Source organism: Anguilla rostrata, chromosome 1, assembly GCF_018555375.3.
Source record: "Anguilla rostrata isolate EN2019 chromosome 1, ASM1855537v3, whole genome shotgun sequence".
Lineage (NCBI taxonomy): Eukaryota > Metazoa > Chordata > Actinopteri > Anguilliformes > Anguillidae > Anguilla > Anguilla rostrata.
Genome location: NC_057933.1, coordinates 61,799,109 through 61,818,569, shown reverse-complemented (window position 1 = coordinate 61,818,569; position 19,461 = coordinate 61,799,109). Strand labels below are relative to the sequence as shown.

Genomic DNA, 19,461 nt, shown 5'->3' with positions numbered 1-19,461 from the left:
TTTGGAACTTTTCATTGCAAAAGGGGTAAAAAGGTAGAGAAGGAAGAGATAGCAGAGACATTATGGTGGAGGAGATACAGCTGAAAGATCAGGGAAGTGCAACAGCAGGTTGATGTTATATTTTTATCTGACTGAAAAAGCTATTCTTAGGGGAAATGCAGTTTCTTGCAGATTCCATCAGTATTTGAACTTCGTTCATTTTCTGATAGCGCACTTACGTAATGCCACTGAATCGCATGCAAGGTGATTTATAAGCCAATGCCAAAGGTAGCCACTTGTTCATGTACATTTCTAAAATTGAAGAGTGAAGAGCTGAGTAGATCTCATGGTGTTGGAAACAAGGAGGAGTGAATGTGAGTAAATATTTGCAGCACCTCTTGGGAGAGGAGCGGATTATTTTAGATATGTTATGTAGCTCAGCCATGTGGAGAGAAAAATATGCAATCCGGTGTGATGCCAGAGCCCACACGTCACATGCCAATATTCACCCACAGTCGAAACCTGAACTATGCGCTTAAATACGTACAACTGCACTCAGCTCCCAACCCTCCACTACAGTGACCTTGAGAAGCAGGCTCTGTGAGTCTCAAACAACATCCTTCAGTATGAAATTCTAGACTGCAATTCATCCATGCAAACCGTAAGATCAAAAAGCTGATGTTGAAGTTGTGTATACAACTAAAATGCTAGCCTTCATTAGCCCATGATCTGGAATCAGTTGTGGCTGGCAGCCCCACAGGGCTGCACATAGCCACAGAATTATCAAGGGAGGCAGGGTTTCTACTAACACTGAAGTTGAAAGATCAGGTCCGTCACTATACTGCAGCTGTTTTAGTCTTGATAAAGGCATGATAAAGGTGTTTTAGTGATTATGTAGCTGAATGACTGGATCATTTGGAAAGAAAATGTCAGCTTCTGTATACAACCTACCCTACAGTGTCTACTAAACAGATACAGCAATAATCATTGTCTTCTGAAAGGTAAATTGACTCATACTGGATTACAGTGCTTACAGTATTTGATATACTCTCCTGACACATGCACACACACACACCCACACACACTAGTGTCACCGACGCACACACAAATCCAGGTACGCATGGACACACGCACACACACAGACACAGACAGTGTCTATAATTTATTATTCACCATAAAAAACACCAGCTGTGTCCTGTGTAACTGGCCTCTTATCTCTGTAAAATAACAGCAGTGAGTAAAATGCGATGATGAAATAGTCAAGTGTCACTGACGGAGGTTTTGGCAGCACCCTGCGAGGCGGCAGGGGTAAAAGTTCAGCAGATATGGTGATACACTAACATTCTTGAGGAGATAGCATCAGCCGGGCCCACATGAACATGAAAGAGAAGGGGCCAAACTGAGGCCGTGAAGGGGAGGGGCCAGCAGATTGGCATTGCCACAGAGATGGGGGCACCATCGCTGTTTTACTAAGCACCACCATCAGTATGAACACTGTATAGAATTACACACTTAAACCAAGACATCCACACAGCTTTCATTCTTAGAATGATTTAAATCCATATCCAGATAGACGTACATTATTTGCATTTGACACAAGCCATTTACCGTTGCTGTGCAGCCGGATATTTACAGAAAGAATTCAGGCACAATACTTCAAAGGACAATCAGTTTGAGTCCCGCTAAGTATTCAAAGCTGTAGTGGTGAAGTTATTTTCTTCTCATCTATTTTCGTAACAGGAATTTGAATTGGCATCAACCAAATCAAATAGGTAAATCTGAGAGATCTTTCTAGAACACAGTGGTAGCAACAGCAGCCTTCCTTAGAGAAAGCTTTTTATTTTATTTATTTTTAATTATCTGTCGAGTAAACACGCTACCCAGAACAACCCATAAATCACAGCACAGACTAATGCCTGTCTTTGAAGTGGATGGAGGAGGTCAGGAGAGAGAAACAAGGGGAAGAAAAGGAGACTTCGTTCTGAGAAAACATGAACAGTGGCCTCTTTCAGTGCTTTTTGGGCCCTTGGTATGTCCCCCTCCCCTTTTGTAGTTTCCTGCCCATGGAGGACGTGTAGCCCAGTGTAATTAGCAACCGAGCGAAGTGAGGCGCACAGTAACCTCGGTGCAGTTTAGGATTTTGCATCATTACTTAAACAGAGGTAACAAAACCCTCTGCCCTGACATCAAAAAGTACACAATGCGCAGGAGTGCTGATTTGATGGGCGCTCCTGTCTCCAGCCCTCCAAATCTGCCCAAAGCAGACCCAGTCATCAGAGCTCTGAGGAGTGTAATCAGGCTGAGGGCATTCCAATCAGAAACAAGGCTACAGTCCAACTGTTTATGACAAAAGGGCCAGGCAGACCTCACCTCTGCTTTAATTGCAGGATACAGGAAGACGGAGTTGGTTGGCCTTCCCATTTAGGAGCCACACTCCAACATTAATAAACACTTCAGTATGGGTTAAAAGTACACGGCCGAGGACTGCAAGGGGAAGGGAAAAAGAACAAATTTACTTCTAAAGTCATCATAAAACCCAGAGAAAGAGGTAAATAATAGTCAGAGCACATGTGGAACCACATTTCTTTTGGGGCTGGGGGCGGGAGGCGGGGGTGGGGGATTGTGCCAGGGCTGGCTTGTCTGGAAAACGGTTTCCATACTTTGAAGACGCCAGTCTCTGTTTCAACAGCTAACCAGTTTCAGATGTGACAGCGTAGTTTTATGAGCTGAATAATAGCAGCACCTACACATGTGCAAGCTTGGGGTACGTGAAAGGGGGTGGAGTCGGGGGGGCTCTCTCTGCATAGAGGGGAAGCACTGAACTCCAGATCACATATGACACTTAAATTGAAACAATAAGTTAATGTAACTTCTACATATTTCCATTTTAGTTAAGCGCAGAACTTTGGAAATCCACACAATGCACCAAACCCTGTTATCATCGAGAACCATGCATAAATATTGTTCTTCAGTTTTAATTCATAAGGCTTGATCCAAGGCTTGATATTATAATTTACTCATTTTGCGTCATTATTTATTTATATAAATCATACTGTCCCATGTGACTCACAGGGCCATAAAAGACTTATGCATAAAGTGCATACGGTATAACAAGAGCAGTAAGAACACGAGAATGCATAAAGAGTGAAAGATGAAACATTAAGTAACAGTAGAATTAAGCTAAACTAGCTCAAGCTATTGAGCAGGGGTATGCAACAAGGGATGATCCATTTCAGGATTCTGTGCCAAATTATGCTCTTAATTATTTCATCAGCTCAATCATATCTTGATCTGACATTTGTAGCTACAGTCACAAACTGCAAGTGTACCCTGAAGTGTTACTATGCTCAAGTACAGGAGTGAACCAGCATAGTTTATAGAGCTGTCAGAAAACACTAAGGTAATTGGATGGAGCAAAAACCAGCACGCAGACCAGTCCTCCAGGACCAGCACCCCTGCTATATCGGTTTAAAACCACTCAAGCATTTACTGGAAAGGCTTCTCCATAAATGACTAAGTAAGTGCCAGGTCAGAGAATACACATGTTCCTAAGAGCTGTCATTTTCAGCAAAGCACATTCCATTTGAAGGAAGAAATGTATGCCTGTCACTACATACTGAAGAGTGGATGGATCATGCCCTTTTTTTAACAAAAATGTATAGTTAAAAAATGGAATTTCAATCTCGTAGAAATTAGAGCTAGAACTAAGAACTACGGAAGGGGCTACAGTACATGGCTGAGGTAAAGCAGGAAGCATCACATTTTGCTTTTACACTTTCTGGGACTGGTTTAATATTTCAGACGTAACACATTTGTCCGGTTGGTGCCTTTACGGGAGGCTTAGTTGCATTGCAGCAAAACAAGAGGATCACCCAACCCTCCATTCTTTTCCATCTCACCCATTCTCTTTCGCTCTCTCTCTCTCTCTCACCCATTCTCTCTCTCTTTCTCTCTCACTCTCTCTCTCCCTCTACCTCTGTCTCTCCCTCCCTCTCTTTCTCTCTCATCCATTCTCTCTCGCTCTCGCTCTCTCTCTCCCTCCCTCCCTCTGTCTCCACTTTGTTTTCTCTCTGACTGTTTGTTTTGCGCGCAGACAGGAAGCTCGGGGTGTAGGGTGTCCATAGGGCTGTGTTTGGCGGCTCAGACCCAGTGGGACACCGAGCGTAGGAATGTGGAGAGCAGATGAAATTTCTGAGGCGCTCACAGAAGCAGTTTGGAGGGTGAAGGGTGAAGGGTGGGTGAAGGGTAAGGGTGAAGAGATCCTGATAGATTTACGAATACCTGCAAATTTAAATCACAAAGATAGCAAAAGGGAATTATGAAATTCATTCACAATTTACCAGCTTTTTTATTTGAAATCTGGTTAATTCAGGATGCACTGCAAGGTACTGGAAGACCCAAACACACACACACATGCATATGCCCACACAAATACACACAAACGCACACCCACACTCGCACACAAACACACCCTCACACACACATACCCAAGTCTCCACACCCATTTCTTGTGTGCCACTTCCAAGAATAACATCTAAAGGGATATCTTCACTTCCATCACTCAAACATTTTTGGTACAGGACACATAACAATTTTCACAGAAATTCATCCTTTTCCACCAAAAGCAGGTCAGGTCCATTTTATCTACTCTTTTTTGAGCCACAAGATCTCAAGACCTTCTCAAAGACATTCCATGTTACAAGGCAATGTCCATGATGAAACAAACAGGCCTTTACTTCATGATTGAAGCTTACATGTATTTCATACTCTGGATAGAAAACATGAAGTTGCCATTCATTATCAGCACTTACACTATGGGGCTAAATCAAGAAGCCTGGGTGTTTATGTTATTTCCCATATTTATATGGATATGTTTCAAAGGCAATGGATGGGAAGCACAAAGCCAAAAATGAGTGATTTTATAAAGGTGGTACACTACCAAAGGAGAGGATACACTCAGTAATAGAGAAAAACAGGAGTCTGATTCTTTTCAATCCTGTTCTAGTATGGATGGACCTTCCCTGAATTAAATGTTGCTGGACAACAGCAACTCTTTTGATGACCTGCTCACAATTTTGTAATATTCACCACCTTGCCTATGATAAATTTGCAGTTCACAATAGAAGTATAGCCATAATAAGTAAACAGCCATAGCATGAACACGGAATACACAGATATAGAGACTTGTAATTTATCAACACACAAGACTTTTAAATAAACTATTCCAAAAGTTAGAAAGTATAATCCAAAACCACGAAACACAAGAATAGGCAATTCAAAGGGTTCAAAGTCCCTAAACATTCATAAAATTAGTTTTTTAAATGATATCACAAGGAAGGGTTTTTTCCTATATGAAAACTGTCTCGGGTGTGTTTGATTAATACATGGTATTCAATTAAAGCACTGCTATAATGACACCACTTATAATAATAGCAATAACAGCCGTAATAAGAAAAAAAATCTAATATCCCCATGACTGCTCTAATGCCTGCGAAATGAAGTATGCAAGAAGAGCTACAGCTTTCTGCGAGGGAACAGAGGTTTGTGTGGAAACATACCTTACACACTAAAATGTAATAACCTTTGAGCCTCCCGGTGTTTTACTTGGCTGGGCAGAGTGCGAGATCAAACACAGAGCTGGATCCAGTAAACTTTGCCAAAAATGTCAGCGCTAAGCAGCAGGCTCCGGGCCTCGGTATTTTCTTTCCTCTTTGCAATAAGCGACAGAGGACCAATATGGCTTTAACCCTCCCAGGGCCACAAAGTGGTCTGGTATAATATGCACCGGGAAGTCGAACCGCTCTGATTCTCTTGTTACAACATTACAGCTGTTTTTAAAACTTCATCATTCCATGTTTCGTACCACGCTGAGGTAACTTTTTAATGGACACACATTCTCAAGAGAAACTCCTTACAGTACAACAAATGCAGAAATACAAAAAGACTGGCTTTTCAATACTGTGTAAGCACCACAGAGCACCACAAATCCAAGCACATTACCTGATATCGTGGGAGGGTTCATGGCACTCATTTGCATCAGATACACTCAGATAAGTGGCCTCGAACAATTTGTAAAAAAAAAAAAAAAAAAACTCCTGATTTTCCAGGTTCCAACACATGATGCAAACAAAAAAAATTCAATTTGTATATAGTGCCTTGAGGTTGAACTCCCATAGCAATCTGTCTCCTTCAGAGCTGACAGTAATGAGGAGGCAGCAGCGCTCGCGCTCACAGATGAAAGGGAAGAGCTCCGATCAAGGGCAGCCACACTCCTGTCATCTCCCGGAGTCCTCTGTTCTCTTTCCACTGCTGTTCCCACTTCTGTTCTCAGTCTAATTCTGCTCAAAACGCTCGCATATCCTCTCCTGATTGTGTCTAATGACTTTACTTTAAAGCCTGCTGAGCTGATTCCTGGGGAAATAAACACGCCTACTGTTCATCATGTGAACATCAACCATTGTGTTTTTGACTGTCAGCCAAGCCAAGGAAACCTTCTTCTGATTTCAAAATATTTCTGCACTGTAGTGTCGTATTCAGAGGGGTTATGTATATTCAGTTAAACTGCATTGCTTTTCGATATCAATTGAAGGCATGGTCATGCAATAGTATTAAATTAAGAAAACTAAATAAAACAAATTACGATTTGTTTGACACCTATGTCATGTTTGTTTATCATTTTATGCCGGTAAAATTAAAAATGTTGTGCAGGAGTAGAACGCCCTGTTACCAGAACAACAACGATAAGCTTGACGTTTCCTAAGGGTACAGAAAGCAACTACATGAAAGTTGACCACTGCGTCTTTGGCCAGGACAGCAGTGTATAGAAAATGTATAGAGAAAATTTTCCATTAAATGTGGTCTATCTACTCTGGCTGAGAGCATCCCAGTTGCCCTGCCCCCTCCGACTCGACACCCCATCACCCGCCCAGCCAGCCTGTGCTCCAAGCCGGTTCTTGTTTGAAGTGAGCAAACAACTTCAAAGGTCCTCTCGCAGTATAAATATCCTCAAATAAAAACATGCAATCCGCCTGCAATGTATTTTTCCATGCGAACACACATATACACAAACATACACACACACAACCACATAGACTCATAACCAAGGCAGGAATTTGATCACATTTCAAAGTGTCTTGGCCTGCAAGGTGTTGACGTTAGCACTGGCAGAAGATTCTGTGGTGGTGGTGCCAATATTGGGGGGAGGATGAGTGGTTGTGGGTTGGAGCAAATATGTGGGTGGGGGGGAAGGAAGTGACCGATTTACAAACTGTTTTTTTTTTTGGGGGGCATTTTTCACAGCATAGGGAGAAAAATGAATTGATCTCACGGGAAGGGAATGTAATCCCAGTCTTTCAGTGACCTGTTCACAAGAGAGAAAAAGAGTGTATCCACACACCTCCTGCTTACCACTTCTACCCCCCCCCCCCCACATACAGAACAGCCCTCCAAAATGCCCCCCTCCTCCCTCGTAACCCCCACAGCCTGCCCCCCACTACAGGCTCTCTCTCTGCTCCAGGGTTTCTGCTGTACAAACCAGGACCAGATGTTAGCCGCAGCCATGCTGAAAGACCCTGCTGTTCTGGACTGCAGCCACATGCATCTCATTCAGAGACCCAGGCTCACAGAACTGCTTCTTGTGAAGCCAGCTTCAAAAAAAAAAAAAAAAAAAGAAGGAAAAAAGAAAGAGACCAAAAAAAAAGAACATAAAAATTTCCCCAATGCCTCCAAGTCTCTTTAGAAAGAAAGTCTCACACACATTAACGCAGCTTTCCTCAACAACACCCCCCCCCCCCCCCCCCGACACATACACAAACACTACCCGTCTGGCCCCAGTCAGAGATTAATGCTAGCAGCAATCTCTAAAAGAATAAAAGCACATCACTGCTCCTCATTACCCTAATTTACAGTGAAAGCTAGAGAAGGGCCAATGAAGAACACCATGACCGAAGGAGGATGAAAGTGATACTGCATCGCAATGAAATGTACACATACTGGTCAGACAGGCACAAAATTGCTCCTTGAATAATACACACGTAGAAGCCACTCTTTCAGAGTCAACTACCGCATCCATTCAATGGTGGAGAAACAAGAGCGTGGCACAGAACTGACTCCTTGGTGTGTTTGTAGAGGAAATTCATAACTGACTGTGAAAAGCTTTAAAGTAGCCAGGTACCTTTGGCTTCTATTCCAAACCAAATATCACAAACATATGCATTTGGGTACACTTTAAGTTAAAGACATACGGATATGGCAGTGGAGAGGAGGGTCCAAACAAAACATCCCGTTCTAGCAGAAAATAGAGGCAACACGAACTTGCCCTTAACCAGAAAAGTAAGCCATATCCCATTTTTTTTACATACATTGGAGAACCAAACCATGTGTATAATACAGAGATATGGTTCAAGAGTCCAGAGAGGAAAAAGTAAGATAACTTAAAAATGTAACTACTTACTGACAGTACACAAAAACCCAGCTGCACTTGCCTTAAAAAGATGAAACTTTTACTTCTGATATTTAGCTCTATAATATGAAAATATTTAAAATTATTTTCTGTGAACAAATATTTCCTATTTCCTCATTTTAGTATTGTTTCACATATTTCATATGACTGACTTTTCAGGGGGTTTTATATGGATGACTTTGTAAAAATAACTTTCACTATATAAAAATAAATTCACTGAAACAGAAAGACAAAATGTTTTGGGGAAAATATGGAAAATTAGGGTAATATGGAAATAGGGGAAATTCTGTTTCATAATAAATGGAGCCAGATTTTGCTAGTAAAAGAAAACGCTTAACTAAATAATCTGCAAATACTGTAACATATGAAGTGCTGACAATACAAGTCAACCTTTTCCTTTTAGTCTGAGTGCCCGGTCTCAGAAATAAGTGATTCCTAATGGGATGTCTGGACAGCAACTTCCAAGGACAACACTGTCCATGTGAAATCTTTTTTTATGAAACCTGCACTAACACATTCTGAATGTCTTCTGATGAATTAAAAATGTGAGTGCAGCTGTAATCACGTAAAAATGATTTCACAAGAGAACTTGAGCCCTTGGACTTTACTCTCCTGCTCTCCTGCTCTCCAGCTCTACGTTCTTTAAGGAAAATGATTTTCTGAGCAGCCCTTCATAGCAAGGCAAAAGTGGTCTCACTTCAAAGTGTTTGCTTCACTTCAAAGCGCTAACATACTATGAGTGCATCTAGTGTTTGTCAGAAAAACAAAGGTACTCTTGATAAATCAAATTATGTCCTTTTTTGTCATATAGAGAAAAAGTGTTCCTAGTTTACACCCTATCACCCTTCACAGATTGCTTTCCTAATATATTTTCTTTTTGATAAACAACTGCAAATTAAAATATAAAAAGTGAGTTTGAAAGGAGATTAAGAAACTTCCCAAATTGTAAGCAAGTTGTAAAAAGCAAAATAAAAAACTGATAAGTAGTTATTGGCTGTGGTTCCTTGATAATCTAGTGGAGACGATATTTTTGTGGAAATTATTTATGTGTTAGCAACCCTTTTACTGGAGAACAGCCCCATTTACCTGAATCATTCTGTTTGGCTTTCCTACCCATTAGCTTTTCCTGGCATGTCTCTAGATACCAGGTGCCAGGTGTTAAAACAAGTTGTGGGTGCAACACCTGAGAAGAGCAGTCAGAATCATCAGTCTTTCACCAGTCCTGGCCAGTCTCCCTTCCTGAGTCACACAGAGCCAGTTCCAACATTTTTAGCACCAACCTACATACTGCTCTGGGACCAAGACATTCCAAGGCGTGTGCAGTTAAATGGCACAGATGGCACAGTGAAGAGACTGTCTCTATAAACTTATCAGTGGATGTGGGGAATGTAGGTCCTGTAGAAGCAGGTCATATTAATTAGCAAGACAAAACCACATTCAAGTAAAGCTACAGTTAGGGTAGTTTTGAGTGATTCTAAACAACCTCTTTATCACTTTTTTTTTTTCTCTCTTGGCTAATTTGGATGTTGAGTCACAATTGAGTGAATGCCTACCCCATCACGGCTACATCCTCTATCCTTGCAGAATTACACACATCTGCATTTACAGTAAACTCAGTTATCTGCTAAATTTACCATAAGCAACAAATGAAAATCTAGTCATACTGTAAAACATTTGTCAGATAATCAGATTAACATTGGACAAATGCATTTGGATCTACAATTTAGATGCTATCCAAATGAAATTGTACATGCTTGCTATTTATAAATGCACAACTTTTAACACGTGGTTAGCATGTTTAACGTGTGGTTTAGCAAGTATAACAGCTCCATTTTGCTTGCAGTCTTGGCCCTTCCTTTGCAATTCATCTTTATTTTTACAAGGTTGTCCCCCTCACCCCAACCACCACCACCAAGTGATGGGAGTGGAACACTATGGCTCCCATGGTATCACACACCTTCAATAATTCACCCCTCACTTGTTTGATGTAAGAGCCAAACAGCAAAGGAATAACAGATTCCAGATTTACCTATCCTCCCAGACAACTGGGGTGGAGGGTCAGGGGAGGAGGGACATCGAAACACAAGATCCTCCTTTTCCCAATCGGGAGATTTGCGGATTTGTCCTGTTCTCATAATTCTTCCTCCTGGTCAAAGCCAGTGTGTGTCAAAAGGCCTTTGGCTGCTATTTGCTTAATCTGATAATAGAATATGCATCATGAAACTCAGAAATAAAAATGCCATACAGCTATAACTAGGCTCATCCATTCTGATAAAAAATCTAATAAACTCTCTGGGCTTTAAAAAAATTACCATTTTTCTCCTCATCTAAGTGTCCATGGGGATTTCCCTCATTCTCATACTGGTGTTTTTCATTTGAAAGGGCTGTCTGTGTGGTAAAACATCAACTACGATTATAAAATGGACTACGGAAGGAAGGAGCCTGACCTTGAAAGAAAGGCAGACATACTTGGGCTTTCACAGACCAGGCATTTTAAACAATAAGAGGTTTTGAGGAATAGATTGTCTACCCAGGTATTGTTCACATTTTCAAAATTGCTACTTTAATTGAACAAAACAACAATTCTAGAGTAGTCTGTTACCTAAGTAACACACCTATCACGGTAAAAAGATTGGAGCCCAACTGTCAAATATTTACAGTCTGTCGATCAGGACAGCCTATTCAGACTAATTGTTGACTTTTCTGAAGTTCTTAAGATTGTGATGGCAATTCAACATAAGCACAGTTTAGACAGAACAATGCCTCAACATGCGCTTAACATTACTTTAATGGTCTGTTGCGCACATGCAGAGTTCCCAGTAAAGAGGAACACTCCTGCCATTACATTTTAGAGCACTGGTATACAGCCTGCTTCCCTGTTCCTGTTTATCAGGTGCTTCATGATTGGCTGATTTTGCATCGTCACTAGTTTCCTTGTACAAATTTCACGAACACTGAGTAACATAACCTTGAGCTACCTGTGAGAAGAGGTGAAGAACTGAGACTAGTGATGAGTGAGCAAGACCTGGGGGAGCTATCATGTCTTTAATGATTGCACAAATCACAGTGCTTCGCAACAGAAGCAACGTCTTGATTGGTCCATATATGTAAGTCATTTACAACATAAAGCTCCACCCATTGTGGGGATCATGAAGCCCACCTTCAGAACTCTAGCGAGAACCTGGCAAGTGCTTCTCAGCTCCAATCCATGACTCCTGTTTGGATGAGATGAGAATAAAACCATATAATGGAGTATTTCAATATGAATGGCCTCCAAAATCAACTAATTGGATAGGGTACTGAACATACCATGAATATTCAAGAAGAACACCCTTAGATTCAGACATATAAAAATACATTATTATGTTTAACCATCTGGCCTGGTCTCTTTGCAGTGAGTCAAGATTTAAACAAAGAACTGGGATTTTATTCATAATCCCTATCAGCATCATAATAAACAAAATTTGTGTCAAAGCTCATGTTTGTGAGCTTTTTTGTAATGTTTCTGATTGACAAGACTAGCCACAGTCCAAGCAATAACCTCCCTAGACCAAATAAAGCCAACAAAGAAAGTAATAACAAATTTTCTTAAAAAAACAATACTCTGGAAAATCCACATAGCTCAAAAAAGAATAAAGCAACCAAAATACCAACCAATGAAGTAAAGGAGAGCTTGCTGAACACAGTGTTGACCTAGCAAAATAAAAAGAAACATCGGGTGACTGTAAAAGGAAAATCTACCCCAATCATCAAATGTGTGTTCTTTTACATCATAGCTGCTATTGGGTAAGGAAATAATCATGAGTGCAACAAACATGTACTAGCACCAAGTTTCAAATTACAACATCTGTCTCTACCTCTAGTTCACTAAAGTTTATACGTGTACAGACTGTGCTTCATATTTGGACAGATATACACCAGACAACGCTGAGGGGCAGATAAAGTAAACCAATATGTAACAAAATGAAAATATCTGCCACTCTCTTTCTCTTTTAGACACATAATCACTCTCCCTCTCTACATCTATCACTATCCTCTTTCTCTTCTCACACACCAACAAAATCTCTCTCCCTCCCTCTCTCTCTCTCTCTCTCTCTCTCTGATGTCTGTCAGCTGCACTAGATTACACATTCCTGCACTTTGGGGATGGGGAGAATGGGGGAAGGGGATGGTGGGTTGCATTGGGGAAGGGGCTGGTTCCTTACTGCTGTTTAACTATCTAACTAACTATCTGAAGAACAGCTTTTTAACACCATGCAACACTTGCATATGTTTCTTGATCATATGAGTGATGTTTTACTCACATCCACTCACAGCATATTTGATCTATTTCCTGTATGTTAGCTGATCAGTGCTTAGGCTTTTACAACTGAAGCTTTGACTAACCGGCACCTATGTGTCAATATTTGAGTAAATGAAACTTACTGAAGCTCCAGGTGCCTCTACGACAACAGGGGCCTGGACCTGTTCAGTAACAAACAAAAATGGATTGTCCCTCTAAACCCCGCCCCCAGAAGAGTTTGAGTTTGACCTGCCGTCGTGCACGCTGGGCATAGGCAGGTAGATGGTGAAAAATCTCTGTCTGCCTTTAAAAAAAAATCATAATGATTATCCATCAACAACTAATTCATTTCAATCTTAATTAAGTTTACCTACCAAAAAGGCACATTGTTAAGGTCAATTTCTTTCTTATATATAAAATAATTATAAAATGTAGTCATGTTTTTTTTTTTACACAAAGGTGAAGCTGCCACATTAGATACAATACAGTTAAAGGCAGTCAGCTGCAGAGCTTATCCTTACTCAAACTGATATTACATTTTTATCAAGAAAAACAAATCACCAGATTCAGAACAGTGAAGCAGAAAGTTGTAATTCTCCCCGACTTACTGTTCGCTTCGATCCAATCTACAGTAGCGGCACTCCCTATTATTCAAATTCTATGAAAACGAATCAGATCACCCTGATCACAAATTAGAGCGACTTCACCCGAGTGTATTGCCAGTTATGCAAACGAGATGAAAAATTATGACTCTACCCACTAACAGCAGACTAAACAGCGTGTTATTATGGGAAATTCTTGCTAAGAGCGAAGCAGATGATTCATAAATGACATTAATAAAAACTTCTTAATTCGCTAAAAGTGGGTGGCAGGAGAATGACCCCTTTCATCCATGAGGTCATCTGACTGAGTGGAACCTGACCCACCGCACCGGCACACCCCCATACAGCCTCACCTACAGACACATTTCTGTGTGAAGGCTCAAGCCCACACCTTTCAACATTTCACTGTAACCGTGATGATGTAATGTAGTGTCACTGGGAGCTGCCTGGCAGAACCACAGCTTTCATAGGAAGAGCAGGGCATCGAATGAGGAAGAACACAGCACCTTGAAATGCCAGCAGCAGCAACAACAATAACCCTTACACCTATCCCAGCTCCACCAGAGCCACTGCCTTCACCTCAGGATATCCTCACAGTAACGTGCAGCTCTGTGCCAATCACGGCCAAACCTCTCCGCAGGGCGGGGATGTGTGTTTGCAACTGCGGTAACCTGTCCAGAATTCAAGGGAATAACAGCAGCTTGTCACGCTGCCAACTGTGACAGCGGCAACAACGATCTTCAGTTTCACAAAGCCTTTGATATGTCTTAGCGGAGAACTCTGGGTATACTAAACCGCAGCAGACTTTGAAACAGTGATTCTTGGGACAGTTTTGAAAGGTCAAACCTTGCCCTGTTGCAGCAAAACGAAGGTGGTAGTCGTACAGACACACAGGGCAATTCAGTGTTATCTCAGGAAACAGCTCAGGACAAAACTATGCATTTAAACCCAAAAAGCAATGAAGGTAAAAGTTAATTGTGGTCTCTAATCGCATAGCTAAAATATTCCAGACAGCCAAGATTGCAATTAACTCAAATGCAGCACATTTGCCCCATCTTCAATTAGATGAGCTGTGAAAGTTTCTTGAACAATGACAGCAGAAATTGCCTGAAAGGGTTAAGAATATGAACCAAGAGAGTTATCAAGTTTAGTGTCCTCTAGGGGCAATGGTTGTGACTAAGAGTTAGTTGAAACTGATGACCTTTTATAGTCTTTCAAAAGACCATAGTCCGCTCCTGTGTTTGCTGATATTTGAATTTAAGACGCGTGTTAATTCAGCACGTACGTTTCAGTAATTCAGTCGGCACTACGATACACGTCTTAAAATCCAAACACTGAAAAACAGCCAATGATTGTACGATTGTACGTGCAACAGCCATTACACTTATAGAATGAATAATCATGTTTAGAAACAATTCGCCAAGTTATAACTGCTTCCTCTCTACACATTATTCTGCAAAGGAATGACATCAGTAAAATGCATCCACAATGGTTCCGTGTAACAACAGCATTTTTCCAATCAGCTTCATTTATGTACTTATCCAAAAACCCATGTTAGGTTACATCCTTAAAGAAACCGTCATCTTACCTGTCTCTCTTTAAATTTGTGATCAGCTGCGCCGTACCTCTCGCTCTCTTCCACCCCTCTCCGAGAGATGTACGCGTTCACAACGAAACTGCCTCCTGGAAAATGGAAATCCAAAAAGCAAAGGTACGTTTAATATTCCGATAACAGCAAAGAAACTAAGTATTATAGAAGTTTAAGTTGATGGATAAAGGATGATTCTCACCTTCGGGGTTTTCTCTGCGTTTACAGGCTGGATCCCGGGCACGCACAAAAAGAGAGGTTTAAAGACATTAACTCTCTATTTCCAATATAGCACAATCCAAAGCGGACAGCAGCAAATTAATTAAAATACAGTAAAATGTGTTTGCATAGAACAACATCTTACCGTGTTTTGACTGAAGTTTTCCCATTTTGCTTCCCTTTTGTCTTGCTTAATTATAAGTTCCTTGAGCGATCCTTCATCGATGAAGTGGTCATTTAGACAACAAGGTTACAATATGTCCATAGCGCAAACCGCGAGAACAAGGTAATCCACAGATCCTTATATCTATCCACAAATGTGGTTGATAGGTAGGACAAGCGCATGAACGATAACTACTCGATTCCTTGAAAAAAACTTTAAAATAAAAACAGCGGGCGAGACATAGTTGTCTCAAGACATGCACGGAGCCTTTGCAGGCAGCTCACTGCATTGAGCTATGAGCAGGAGCCAGACGACGCTCTGGTTAACTACCAATAGTGTCAATGGCGTCCTCTGTCGGTACAGTGTGTATTCTTATTCCTTTTCACTTCGTCACGGAGCCAGCCATCACATCTTGCCAAGATTCTCGGGGATATTTAAATCAAAGGAAACACAATAGCAGGCTCCCCTCCCTCACACACCCCGTTCCCTGCACATATAAACACACACGGCTATGTGAACTCATGACTATTGACCATTCTGACAATGAAAACTGCAATGAAATACTTCTTACTTGCAAAATTGCCTTTTATCATTACATAGAATTTTGTTCATGCCTGCCTGGTTCATGCCATAAACCTTCGGGTAACAAACGGCTACAGAAGTGATAGATATGGGAGTGCCAACTCAGCTTTGGTCAATCCATAATTGAGTCACTAGAAGGACTGTGGGTAACGGTTGCGTAAGACGACATTCCACGCTCTAATTCCAAACAAGTGACTTCATTTTGGATACATAATCACTTACACGCACGCACAGTTCTCCATCCTTTTCCCATCAGTACCTATTCGTTTATTTAGTATAGCACTGCTGCCTAAGGAGACTGAGATAATAGAGGAAGCTAGGCTACTGAGGCGACCGCACAGGACAAGTGACATTTTCTTTTAACAAACACTATTCCCTGCCGCTGATACTTCCAAAATGATCAAATTCTAGGTATCGTTATTTCCAGGCATGGATCCAACATATACCGTGAACTCTACTGTGATGTCCTGAGAGAGGCAACATGACTCAAAATTATCCATTCAGGTCAAAACATGAATGGATCACAGACATAAGGGACATGCAGCTCACTGGTATATCATCTCCTAAAATCAAAGATGGACATATACTGTAAATACAAAAACACAAACATGTGGTGGAGAACCCCAATATTTGGATCTTTCAAGACCAAACTCCGCACAGTGATAGTATCAATATAGGTATACTTGAGTTTACCAGATCTTAATAAGTTTTTTTAATGAGGAAAAGCATTCTACTTTATTCAAATGATATGCACATATGACATGCATATACTAATACATATAATATGCAAATCATTATTGATGCAATTTGCATCATACATTTTTATCTGAAACTTCAAAGTTCAAGTTATATTAATGCATTGCAAATGTCAGGTAAATTGTTATGTTTTAATTTTGTCAGTAAACACAAAGTGACAAGATGATATGTTCTCATTATTGACATGTTTTTTCACTCACCCATGTGAACAGCCAGATTCATACTGAGCGCTGTTCTCAAGATTAAAGCTGTACACCTCGGACTTCAGAAAGAAGTAGTTAGGTCCTAATCATCACTTCATGCAGTTAAACCAGCCCAAAGGGAGTGCTTTTTAGCCTGAACTCAACTTGGTAGTGATTTGGGACATAGTGGGATGGGGGAGGGGTTCAAATCTCATACAGACTGTCAGGTACAGACTCATTTCTAATATCTCATTCTGATGGGAAATGCAGGAGAAATGCATATCTCACTGATGACAGCTTGCTTTGATCCCCATCAGCCCACCTAATTATCACCATTCTGCTTTCAGGCTAGTTAAGAAGGAGTACCATATTTCCATCTCCTACTCTTTACCTCTCAGGTTTCTTTCCCATGCATGGTTCAGATCTAAAAGGCTTTTTAAAGACATGGTAAATATGCAGGACGTGAAGCAGTAAGCAATCTAAGGCAAACAGTAACAGCAGCTGTTTCATCCAGGGAACACATGTGCAATTTAAAATAGCAACGAAACAGGGTCTGAGGCTTCATAGAGATGAAATACTAACTGGAGTATCAAAGCAGATGCTGTGCAGTAGATGACAGGTAAAAGCAGCACAACTGCTGGTGGAGATTCAGACACTAATCCTTTCTCTGGCTGAGAATGGGATGGGAAATTGAGCCGTCAGACTCACTTTGTATTAGAACGCATATTCAGTATAAGTGCAATACGTTTTGAACTTTACTCTAAGCAAAAGCTATATTTTCTTTATTTATGTCTCATACAAGCATCTCACATTCAACAGTCACCAAATTCAACAAAAAATGTTGAGAAATAATTAAAACGACATTTTAAAATATGTGTTACTAAAATCAAGCAAGGTGTGGTTAAATTGAAAAGAGGTCAACAGCAAGTTGCAGTTACAATGTATACATGTTACATAGTACTGGTCATGGTTATTTCTGTTTGCAACTTGTCAGATTAAATATACTTTTAAGTCAGCAGTTTATGGAAGTAACCAGTTTAGGTTACCATTAATTACAATTGTATCGATCACAGGAATAGCCTGCTAGAATTGCCTGTGAAATGTGCAACCTTTAGCAAAAAGATAATAACCCTGTATTTATTGAAAATATTACATAGTAGTTAAAAAAGCTTTTGAGATACTTCATGCAGGGTAGTTCTAATTAACTCTATAACATTCTGTACAGTCACATAAAACCATTTACAGAGACAAAGGGCTTTTAAGGCCAGTGTGCACAGCCTTCTGGGCATTTAGCATTCCAAAGAAAATTGAGGTTTTTGGTGCATACCTGCCTGTTTGTTGTTGACACACTGTGACCCTGAGAATGACAGCATCACAGACCAGCCAGACCAAAAAGTCTTGTGAATAAAAAAAACAAACAATTGTTACTGTGTAAAATACTGACACAAATATACAAATATTCTGATAACAGAAGACAATGTTGCAGGCAACAAGTAACTCGTGGTTTTCTTGTATCAAGAACATGTCATTACAGTATTTAAATTAACATACTGTACATGTTGTGCAGTTGCTATCACAACTTAAGTGTACGATAAACCAAACATTTATTTATATTAACACGTTGTACATGTTGTGCAGTTGCTATTCCAATTTAAGTATACAATAAACCCATTAATACAATAATCAATCTGATTAAATTAACACCGACCCATTCTTTGATTTAAATGTCATACACGGTAATTACAGCTACCAGGACAGTTAGTTCTATGACTTCTTAAGACAAAATAGAAAATGTAGCTTAGACACAACACACAGAACTTCTTTCTACATGGCAGATTGTGTAGACATATCACCCAGGCACCTAAGTCCACTGTATGACCGTTCCGAAGTGTTACTTCAACATGCGTAGTGGAAGCACCACACCACAGTTTTATGATCCATACAGAAAATAAGATAGATTACTTATGACAGATGAGAAAATCTGAAGCATTACGCAATTAGACAGGTTAATGTCTCAATGTTGAAATAATGAATGTGCCTACTTGAAATGAAAAATGGCTTCAGTCAAACATTTTCAGGCCAGACATTTTGTGCTGCAGGGCAAGCCAACATTGTTACCTTCCCGCACATTTGTTTCAGTGTGTAGACCAATCTGTCAGGGATGTAGGCTCTCAATGCTCCTTTTGTAAGACTTTAGATTATGTAACATTTTAAACAAAGAGGGATTCATTTTTGCGAAATCTTCTATGTCTCAGAAAACCTCAGTTGAATGTCATATGCTGTATAATTTACATTCAATGTGCCCAAAATATGATTTCCCTGGCCATTAAATCCAATTTTGGCTTGCATTTGGCATAAACATTGTTGCTCTATTTCTGCAGGACATGTACCTGAAAAGGTGAGGAAATGATAAATGCCACACTGTTTGCTTTGTTAAAGGTTATTTTACTAATAACTCTGAATGGTGATGGTAGAGCTCTGCAACAATGAGGCTTTTCAGTTATTTTTTATTTTATTTCTTTCGCTGATTGGCGCCTAATTTAGGACGAAACGGAAAAGGGCCTCCAGACATGATAATTACGCCTCTATTTATCAAAGCTAATTTCTGCTCCAGACACCGCTCCCCGTGTCCTCTATTCCTCCTCTT

At 40.4% G+C, this 19,461-nt stretch overlaps 1 protein-coding gene across 4 annotated transcripts in view; it reads right to left on the bottom strand.

Moving 5' to 3' along the window:
* The window catches only part of nkd2b (NKD inhibitor of WNT signaling pathway 2b), a 35,394-nt gene extending 19,143 nt beyond the window's left edge, over nt 1-16,251 (bottom strand). For 2 of the 4 annotated variants that reach the window (XM_064347575.1, XM_064347591.1), the window contains exons 1-3: nt 15,277-16,251; nt 15,115-15,141; nt 14,913-15,007 (exon numbers count right to left, since the gene is read on the bottom strand). In XM_064347575.1, coding sequence (XP_064203645.1) covers nt 14,913-15,007; nt 15,115-15,141; nt 15,277-15,301 — 147 coding nt within the window. In that variant the 5' untranslated portion in view covers nt 15,302-16,251. Of the gene's footprint in view, nt 1-14,912; nt 15,008-15,114; nt 15,142-15,276 lie in introns of those variants that run through there. The other 2 variants (XM_064347565.1, XM_064347584.1) reach the window with 2 other exon arrangements.
* Between the last annotated feature and the right edge of the window lie 3,210 nt (nt 16,252-19,461).